The sequence below is a fragment of the Bufo gargarizans genome, unplaced genomic scaffold (genome assembly GCF_014858855.1).
Source record: "Bufo gargarizans isolate SCDJY-AF-19 unplaced genomic scaffold, ASM1485885v1 original_scaffold_1010_pilon, whole genome shotgun sequence".
Taxonomy (NCBI): Eukaryota; Metazoa; Chordata; class Amphibia; order Anura; family Bufonidae; genus Bufo; species Bufo gargarizans.
Genome location: NW_025334196.1, coordinates 292,208 through 303,339, shown reverse-complemented (window position 1 = coordinate 303,339; position 11,132 = coordinate 292,208). Strand labels below are relative to the sequence as shown.

The 11,132-nt window shown below is 42.2% G+C and overlaps 1 protein-coding gene across 1 annotated transcript in view; it reads left to right on the top strand.

Moving 5' to 3' along the window:
• Positions 1-1,028: 1,028 nt before the first annotated feature.
• Positions 1,029-11,132, top strand: part of LOC122922876 (zinc finger protein 260-like) — a 41,032-nt gene continuing 30,928 nt past the window's right edge. Inside the window, exons 1-2 of the mRNA XM_044273628.1 lie at positions 1,029-1,084; positions 3,940-4,854. Of these exons, the coding sequence (XP_044129563.1) occupies positions 1,051-1,084; positions 3,940-4,854 (949 nt within the window). The 5' untranslated portion in view covers positions 1,029-1,050. The remainder of the gene's footprint in view (positions 1,085-3,939; positions 4,855-11,132) is intronic.

Sequence of the window (11,132 nt, the reverse complement as noted above, 5' to 3'; positions counted from 1 at the left end):
CTCAGCTCTCCCCAGTCTTTTCTCTAGGAGTTCTGGACACAGCTGAGCACAGCCCAGAGGTGGGACCTGCATCTATCAGACATTTATCTCCTGTGGAGCCACCAGAGATCTCCATGTTGGGGCCCCTGGAATCCATGTGGTGGGGGCTCTGAGAAGCGGGGCCCCCTCCAGGCTCAGGAAGTGCGGTTCTGGAGGTGACATCTGGTCTTGTCCCCTGGATGATTTCCTCTCCTCTTCTCATAAAGGCGCCTGCAGTACTAGAAGCCTCCAGCTCTCCAGTTCTCTCCTCTTCTCCTGAACGACCACCAAGGATGGACAGGAAGGAGATCAGCAGAAGAATATTAGACCTCACCTTGGAGATCATCTCCCTGCTGAGCGGAGAGGTAAACTTTTCTAGATTTCTCTCCTCTGTATTGTATTCTGTAACAAGTCAGACATCGGGAAGGAGAATCCATCATAGGAAGTGATAGGAAGAGTCCAGGGTCCTGGAGAACGGCCTCCAGACCTTCCAAGTGATGGAGAACCTGAAGATCAGCCCCCAATATGGTGAGTGATGTGTCATGTGACCAGTGACCAATAGTCATGTTGTAGGAGCCATGAGGAGGTAAGTAGGCACGTTGTACCAGGAGGAGAGGGCCGGAGGAGAGCACATGGCCCCTGAAGGGTTTATTCCCTAAGTGTCTCTCTCCATCCACAGGAGTACACAATAGTGAAGAAGACATCGGGGGACTGTGTGACTCCCATCATCCATCTGCAGGAGTCAGGAGGGCGGAGCAGGACCCCTCCCCCCATCACAGAGCCTCCCCCTCACCCCCTGATACATGAGCAGAAGATCCTAGAGCTCACCCACAAGATGATGGAGCTGCTGACTGGAGAGGTGACACTGCTGGGAATGCTGGGATATTCTCCAGTAACAGCACTGGAGGGGTCTGGGTGATGACGGTGTCATTGTTTTGTCAGGTTCCTATAAGGTGTCAGGACGTCACTGTCTATTTCTCCATGGAGGAGTGGGAGTATATAGAAGGACACAAGGATCTGTACAAGGAGGCCATGATGGAGGAGCACCAGCCTCTTATATCACAAGGTAAGAGCCGTCATGTGCAGTGTATACACGTGTGTGCAGTGACATGTAATGGAGGAGCACCAGCCTCTTATATCACAAGGTAAGACCCGTCATGTGCAGTGTGTACACGTGTGTGCAGTGACATGTAATGGAGGAGCTCCAGCCTCTTATATCACAAGGTAAGAGCCGTCATGTGCAGTGTATACACGTGTGTGCAGTGACAGGTAATGGAGGAGCACCAGCCTCTTATATCACAAGGTAAGACCCGTCATGTGCAGTGTATACACGTGTGTGCAGTGACATGTAATGGAGGAGCTCCAGCCTCTTATATCACAGGGTAAGAGCCGTCATGTGCAGTGTATACACGTGTGTGCAGTGACATGTAATGGAGGAGCACCAGCCTCTTATATCACAAGGTAAGAGCCGTCATGTGCAGTGTATACACGTGTGTGCAGTGACATGTAATGGAGGAGCACCAGCCTCTTATATCACAAGGTAAGACCCGTCATGTGCAGTGTGTACACGTGTGTGCAGTGACATGTAATGGAGGAGCTCCAGCCTCTTATATCACAAGGTAAGAGCCGTCATGTGCAGTGTATACACGTGTGTGCAGTGACATGTAATGGAGGAGCATCAGCCTCTTATATCACAAGGTAAGAGCCGTCATGTGCAGTGTATACACGTGTGTGCAGTGACATGTAATGGAGGAGCACCAGCCTCTTATATCACAAGGTAAGAGCCGTCATGTGCAGTGTATACACGTGTGTGCAGTGACATGTAATGGAGGAGCATCAGCCTCTTATATCACAAGGTAAGAGCCGTCATGTGCAGTGTATACACGTGTGTGCAGTGACATGTAATGGAGGAGCACCCAGCCTCTTATATCACAGGGTAAGAGCCGTCATGTGCAGTGTGTACACGTGTGTGCAGTGACATGTAATGGAGGAGCACCAGCCTCTTATATCACAAGGTTAGAGCCGTCATGTGTAGTGTATACACGTGTGTGCAGTGACATGTAATGGAGGAGCACCAGCCTCTTATATCACAAGGTAAGAGCCGTCATGTGCAGTGTATACACGTGTGTGCAGTGACATGTAATGGAGGAGCACCAGCCTCTTATATCACAAGGTAAGACCCGTCATGTGCAGTGTGTACACGTGTGTGCAGTGACATGTAATGGAGGAGCTCCAGCCTCTTATATCACAAGGTAAGAGCCGTCATGTGCAGTGTATACACGTGTGTGCAGTGACATGTAATGGAGGAGCACCAGCCTCTAATATCGCAAGGTAAGAGCCGTCATGTGCAGTGTGTACACGTGTGTGCAGTGACATGTAATGGAGGAGCACCAGCCTCTTATATCACAGGGTAAGAGTCGTCATGTGCAGTGTATACACGTGTGTGCAGTGACATGTAATGGAGGAGCACCAGCCTCTTATATCACAAGGTAAGAGCCGTCATGTGCAGTGTATACACGTGTGTGCAGTGACATGTAATGGAGGAGCGCCAGCCTCTTATATCACAGGGTAAGAGCCGTCATGTGCAGTGTATACACGTGTGTGCAGTGACATGTAATGGAGGAGCTCCACAGTTTCTTCTCACATTACATTAGAGGCTACGTGTTCTTTATATGTCAGTCATATCCATAGGGCTCCAGTCACATGATGAGAGCGTGTCCTTCTGGCCTCCATCGGGCCGGTATAGTAGACTATACTACAGAGGCGTCTTGTACAATCCGTGTTCTGCATTGTATATATATTGTAGATTATACATGGAGTTTATGGGCAATGTCCGCCCCTGTACGACTGTTTGTCACCGATGTAGAACAGGCGTGTGTTATGTAAGTCGTTGGTGTCTCAATAAAATGTGAAAAAATTTGTATTAAAATTCTTGTCCGGCATCGGCTTTAAATTGCTAAATGTGACCATGTTGTCCATCACTTCAGCGATTATCTGCTCGTCCCCTTCAGACTGAACGTGTGACTTCTAGCAATAACTGCATGTCCCAGAATGTTCCAGCTGCATTAGAGCGTGTTCACACAGGGCACATTTATTGTAGACATTTCCATGTATTGGGTTGTTTCTGCAGCAGGTGCATGGATTATTACAAGCCACATTCAGGGTAGTGGGACAGTCACAGAAATGTCTGCAGCTGATCTGCTATGTGTGAACTTGCTCGTAGATAACCAGTGACTGATCTGTGCTGCTCTTATAATCTGTCCAAAAAGGGGGATTTTAAGGTTCCACATATAGAAACAACAGGCAGGTTCTGCAGGGGCGGGGCTTACGATGCTCCATTGTGACAGAAAAGCCAACCACTAAGTCGTATAGAGGTAGACAGACTTGTGTAGCTGTGCAGCAGATCTGTCCTCCAGCCCAAGCTCCTGTGATAAATGTGGAGCATCTCTAGATTTACTCTGTATGGTTTAAACAGGATTAGTAACTCTGCCCAGTTGTTTACCCAATGGTTGCAGGGTGTCCAGACCATGAGGAAGCAAAGCAGCTCCAACCATGATGCTCCTGGTTTTATTCAAATTATGTCTAGTTGGAAAGGTAAAATGTGTTGGCAGAGAGCAGGGCTCGTTTCCAGACATGGTCAGGCTTTTCAAATTTGTTAGTTTTGTTAAGTCATTATTTACTGTGTGTAATAAAAGTCATGACCTGGTGTAAACCAGAATCCTGGACTTTGTCAGGAAGTTATAGAAGCTTTGTAAGGCTGGGATCACAAGTGCAGTTTTTTGGCCAAAGTCAGGAATGGATTCCAAATGAATGAACACTTCTCCTTCCTGCTGGATCAACTTCCAGCCTAATTGGAATGTTATCAGTTTGTCTACTCTGTAGTTTGCAAAAAAAAAAAACTTTTTATTTTTATTTTAACAGAAAATCCCAGTAAGAAATGTGAAAATGTCATGTTACCACTAGATGAAGATATCCTGCAGCGCTCTTCAGGAGAAAACCTCATTACCCTTAATGTACATCCAGGACTTCACAGTACAGATCTATCATATAATCCTCCTAATTATGAGGAACCTTCTCCTGACCAATCACAGATTGTTACCGCAAGTACAAGTCAGGAAAGGGTTAAAAGGTTTTATTGTGGTAAAGAATCCACAGACAGCTCAGGACTTTCTACACGCCGAAGACGTCGCAGAGGAGAGAAAATGTATTCATGTTCAGAATGTGGGACATGTTTTTCACAGAGATCAGATCTTGTTAACCATGAGAGAATTCACACAGGAGAGAAGCCATATTCATGTTCAGAATGTGGGAAATGTTTTACACAGAAATCAAATCTTGTTAACCATGAGAGAATTCACACTGGGGAAAAGCCATATTCATGTTCAGAATGTGGAAAATGTTTTACACAGAAATCAAATCTTCTTTACCATGAGAGAATTCATACAGGAGAGAAAGCATATACATGTTCAGAATGTGGGAAATGTTTTACAGGGAGATCAAATCTTGTTTCCCATGAGAGAATTCATACAGGAGAGAAAGCATATACTTGTTCAAAATGTGGGAAATGTTTTGCACAGACATCACATCTTGTTACACATGAGAGAAGTCACACTGGGGAAAAGCCGTATTCATGTTCAGAATGTGGGAAATGTTTTACACAGAAATCATGCCTTGTTATACATGAGAGATGTCACACAGGAGAGAAACCATATTCATGTTCAGAATGTGGGAAATGTTTTACACAGAAATCATGCCTTGTTATACATGAGAGAATTCACACAGGGGAAAAGACATATTCATGTTCAGAATGTGGGAAATGTTTTTCAGATAAATCAAGTCTTCTAAAACACAAGAAGAATCACACATGAGAGAAGCTGCATTCAGAATAAGAAAAATGTTTTTGTTTCTAAAATCATAATTAGGGGTCATTAGTGAAGTCACACAAGAGAGAAGCCATAATACGGTTGTATTATCTCAACGGAAGCGTTTTTGCAGATCCATGACTGATCCGCACAAAACACGAGTGTGAAAATAGCCTAAAACTGACCTGTTACTTTAGTTCTCCAGGTCAATACAATTATGGCGATACCACATATGTATAGTTTTTCTTGCATTTTAATACTGAAAAAAAAACTTTGAAAAAAATTGTTTTTTTTCTTTTTCATCGCCATATTGTAATTTATATAACTTTTTTGTACTTATGGGTATGGAGCTGTGTGAGGGCTCGTTTTTTTTAGGGATGATCTGTAGTTTTCATTCATACCATTCTGGGGTATTTTTTTATCACTTTTTATTTTTTGTGGGAGATGAAGAGACTAAAAAAGGGCTAATCAACCTTTTTGACTTTTTTGCCATTTGCCATATCTGAAAAATATTTAATAGTTTAACGGTATGGGTGCTTTCGGACGCGACGATACCCATGATGTGTATTATTTTATAGTTTCCATTTTTTTTATTAACATTTTGGGAAAAGGGGGGTTTTGTTGTTTTTTTTTTTTTTTTTTTTACAGTATTTTATAGTTTCCATAGGTTACAATGTAATCCTATAAAGCCCTGCCACAGGCAAGGGCTTAATAGGAGCTAACACGCGGCAGCTTCAGTTCATTACGGAGGACTGAGGCTGCCGCACTATGCATCCGGCTCCCCTGATCCTCATGTTTGACCACAGCATCTGAAGAGTTAAAAGTCTAAGATCATAGTTACCGCCAGTCACGGACATTAGCTGCTGGTGGCGCATGTGAGAGCTTATTGTTCCTTATGGATATTAAGTAATCAATTCTCAACCTTCCTGATCTCTTTACTCCAGGCTAAATAGATCTCCGGACATCTGGAAAGATCTAGGGAATGGAGATGATATATTTAACATTACAGTAAAGCTCATAACAGAGACTGGAAGGAGGAGACCTGGTTATAGTTACCAAAGAACAATCCTTTGGAGTAAGAAGGAATCTGAAGTACAGATCCACTGATGACAAGACTAGGATCTCCCTGTTCTTATGGAAGATGTCATGGCCAGATGGAAATAACCTCTTTAGGTTAGGTATTTATGTGAGCCCTCCTCCAGAGGTTCAAAGGGAGATGATCTTAAAACTTTTAGGACTAAGGTCAAGTCCTATTATGGAAGGCTACATCCCTTAATAGAATTTAAGCTGAATAGATTCACTTGATCCTAGTGTAAGCCCTTTAAGTTGAGATCTGGCTACGACAAGGTCTTCTAGACTATGTCTTAGAGACCATTAGATTGATATTGTGGCTGTAAAGTTGAGTCTCCACAGGTTCTGGCAGAGCTGAGTGCTCTCGGCACACACAATTTGCACTGGGGAAGTCTTCAGATACACCCTTGACTCATTTGAAAGAGTTAGGATCAAAATGAATTTTTCATGAATTGCAAACCAGAGTGTGGCAAAGGTCTTCATGATTTAATCAAAGAGGCTTCAAGATAGTTAAAGAGGCTGTCAAACTTCAGGCTGTCAAACTGAACCTCTTCAGGTCTTGGCAGAGTTCAGTGTCCTAGATACACACAAACTGCAGTGGGGGAAGTCTCCAAGTTATACTCTTAACTCAACTGAATGAGTTAGGAAAAATTATATTTTGGTGGATTAAGGCCCAAAGTGTGGTAGGATCTTTATGACTACATCATAGATATAATCTAGATATACAATAATCTAGATATAAAACAATAGTAATAAAATAAGAATGGGCACTCATATATCTAGTTCACAAAGTAGGCAAGCGACCCAGGCAATGTACAATAATGTATTAATTTATTATGACAGCGTATATGGACAGATAAATAACAATGATGTTACCATATACAATCGATATTGTAACCTAAACAGAGCTGTATCCCTAATTTGAATATAAAATGAATAAAACTCACATAAAACATAAAATAATCCACTGTTATAGCTAATAAAACCAGAGATCCGGTCCAGCTACAATAAATAGGACAATATGTAGATCGGTTAGTGACTATTATCTAAAACAGTGGCTAACAGCAAATAATTCCCCAGAGATAATAGACTAAAGTGAATGAAGTGGATAACAGTTAAATCGATAGTGATATAGAACAATAGTATAGTGTATGGTGTGATACCTATATAATAGATGGGGGTGTAAAGTAGAATATAGAATAATTGATAAGAAAGTGTCTCTGGAGATTCAACAATATTGCTGCGTCCCACTGATATTTCTATTCCTGGAATACAGTCTTTCTTTAATAATAGGACATATGGTCTGAAAAGTCCGTTATATTTGCACAATTCTCTAAAGGTGCACAAAATCTTCAGCAGATATCTGCCTTGGCAACTTTTAAGCCCAGACCAGCCGACCACGGCGAACACAGCAGAATGGTTACACAATAGTGCAAAATGTATCTAACAATGTTGCGCTGGTTCAAATGTAGCGGAGCCGAATTGGTTTACTCACGTACAGTCCTGCTCCCACCGTGGCGTCCCACGTGGTATAGATTCAGAATAGACTTGTCTTTAGGTAGCACACTCAAAGACTGCTTCGTTGTCTAATAGCAATGCTGTGTGCACCCGACTGTGAACGGGAGTACTAGCTGTGTCACGCTACAAATCCACATCTGATTTCTTTAATTAGAATGGGTGTTCCACCTGTCTGAATTAGTACTTGGTGGTAAAGATCTCACCCGTCAGACGCTGTGGTTCGGATTAGCCTTGGAAGCCGTGATTCAATTGTCCTTTAGAAAGCGCTTTCTTAGTCCAGTAGATAATGAAAATTATAGCCAGTATTTTTGTCAGGTCCAATTGTTCCTCACCAGACGCGTTTCAAAGGCTGAACTGCCTTCTTCCTCAGTGGTTAAAAAGCCATTTTTAACCACTGAGGAAGAAGGCAGTTCAATGTACATTGCCTGGGTCGCTTGCCTACTTTGTGAACTAGATATATGAGTGCCCATTCTTATTTTATTACTATTGTTTTTGGTGATTGGGTACAACATCAGTTTGGTGCACCTTGCCATCTTAACTCAGAGGTGAGCCGTCCTTCATTTTTTCATATAGATATAAATCAAGTCTAGCAACATTTAGGCTGTCAGTCTCAATCTTTCCAGATATTTGCAGAGTTCAGTGCCCTACATTTCCCCCGGTGTAGACCCTTGATGTCTCAGTAACACCCTTCACTCACCAGCATGTTGGTAACCATACCATTTGGCCATAACAGTATGATGGCTGTACTGTCGTCTGGTCTAGCCTGATTTTCATCAATACCAGAATTATCATGGAAACTGGAGGAAAAATGTAGGCCAGCCTGAACCTCCAAGGAATGGACAAGGTATCTGCTGCCAAGGGATTTTCCACCTAAGAAATGGAAAATAATGTTTCCATCTTGGCACTGAACCTGATTCCACTATGCAATTTGTTTGAAGATCTCTTCATTCAGAGACCATTCTCTTGGAAAGGCTAGACCTAGACTGTCGGTCAGCAACAATGTTGAAGGAGCCTCAAACAAGTACATCAGACAGATGGGTCAGGTTTATGTCCATGTCATGATCTTTCCAACTTCTTTAACCACTTCAGCCCCCTAGCTTAAACCCCCTTAATGACCAGACCACTTTTTACAATTCTGCACTACACTACTTTCACGGTTTATTGCTCGGTCATGCAACTTACCACCCAAATGAATTTTACCTCCTTTTCTTCTCACTAATAGAGCTTTCATTTGGTGGTATTTCATTGCTGCTGATATTTTTACTTTTTTGTTATTAATCGAAATTTACCGAAATTTTTGTAAAAAAATGACATTTTTCACTTTCTGTTGCAAATAAAACTGCATTTCTATATAAATTTTTCTCAAAATTTAATGTTCTACATGCCTTTGATTAAAAAAAATGCAATAAGTGTATATTTATTGGTTTGGGTAAAAGCTATAGCGTTTACAAACTATGGTGCAAAAAAATTAATTTACGCACTTTGACTTTCTGAGCACCTGTCATGTTTCCTGAGGTTCTACAATGCCCAGACAGTAGAAACACCCCACAAATGACCCCATTTCGGAAAGTAGACACCCTAAGGTATTCGCTGATGGGCATAGTGAGTTCATGGAAGTTTTTATTTTTTGTCACAAGTTAGCGAAAATTGAATTTTTTTTTTCCTACAAAATCTCATATTCCACTAACTTGTGACAAAAAATAAAATTTTACATGAACTCGCCATGCCCCTCACAAAATACCTTGGGGTGTCTTCTTTCCAAAATGGGGTCACTTGTGGGGTAGTTATACTGCCCTGGCATTTTAGGGGACCTAAAGCGTGAGAAGTAGTTTGGAATCCAAATGCGTAAAAAATGCCCTGTGAAATCGTAAAGGTACTCATTGGAATTTGGACCCCTTTGCGCACCTAGGCTGCAAAAAAGTTACACATGTGGTATCGCCGTACTCAGAAGAAGTAGGGCAATGTGTTTTGGGGTGTATTTTTACATATACCCATGCTGGGTGAGAAATATCTCTGTAAATGACAACTTTTCCCATTTTTTTTTTATACAAAGTTGTCATTTTACATTGATATTTCTCTCACCCAGCATGGGTATATGTAAAAATACACCCCAGACCACATTGCCCTACTTCTCCTGAGTACGGCGATACCACATGTGTGACACTTTTTTGCAGCCTAGGTGCGCAAAGGGGCCCAAATTCCAATGAGTACCTTTTAGGAGGGCATTTTTAGGCATTTGGATTCCAAACTACTTCTCACGCTTTAGGGCCCCTAAAATGGCAGTATAAATACCCCACAAGTGACCCCATTATGGAAAGAAGACACCCCAAGGTATTCTGTGAGGGGTATGGCGAGTTCATAGAAGTTGTTTTTTTTTTTTTTGGGCACAAGTTAGCGGAAAATGATATATTTTTTTTTTCTTACAAAGTCTCATGTTCCACTAACTTGTGCCAAAAAATAAAATTTTACATGAACTCGCCATGCCCCTCACAGAATACCTTGGGGTGTCTTTTTTCCAAAATGGGGTCACATGTGGGGTATTTATACTGCCCTGGCATTTTAGGGGCCCTAAAGCGTGAGAGGAAGTCTGGAATCCAAATGTCTAAAAATTCCCTTCTAAAATGTACTCATTGAAATTTGGGCCCCTTTGCGCATCTTGGCTGCAAAAAAGTTTCACACGTGGTATCGCCGTACTCAGGAGAAGTAGGGCAATGTGTTTTGGGGTGTATTTTTACATATACCCATACTGTGTGTGAGAAATATCTCTGTAAATGATAACCTTTTACATTTTTTTTATACAAAGTTGTCAATTTAATGAGATATTTCTCTCACCCAGCATGGGTATATGTAAAAATACACCCCAAACCACATTGCCCTGCTTCTCCTGAGTACGGCGATACCACATGTGTGACACTTTTTTGCAGCCAAGATGCGCAAAGGGGCCAAATTCCAATGAGTACCTTTAGGATTTCACAGGGCATTTTTACGCATTTGGATTCCCGTGAGGGGTATGGCGAGTTCATGTAAGATTTTATTTTTTGTCACAAGTTAGTGGAATATGAGACTTTGTAAGAAAAACAACAACAAAAAATCAATTTCCGCTAACTTGTGACAAAAAAAAAAAAATCTTCTATGAACTCGCCAAGCCTTTCAAAAGTGATCTTTATAGCGCCTCAGCGATTTTACGGTGTTTTTACAGTGATCAGAAAAAATTATTTCTGTCACTGCGGTGGGGCGGACTGAACGCAAGTGTTCACACAAGATCAGGCTTGATCGGGCGAACACTGCGTTTTTTGTAGAGCCTATAGAACATGTCCTATTCTTGTCCGCAATTGCGGACAAGAAAAGGCATTTTCTATATAGTTCTGGCAATGTGCGGATCCGCTAAATGCGGAAAGCACATTGCCGGTGTCCGTGTTTTGCGGATCCGCGGATCCGCAAAACACATACAGACGTCTGAATGGAGCCTTACAGAGGGGTGTTCAGGGAGTCTATATAGGGTGATCAGGGGTTAATAAGTGACAGGGGGGGGTGTAGTGTAGTGTGGTGATTGGTGCTACTTACAGAGCTGCCTGTGTCCTCTGGTGGTCGATCCAAGCAAATGGGACCACCAGAGGACCAGGTAGCAGGTATATTAGATGCTGTTAACAAAACAGCGTCTAA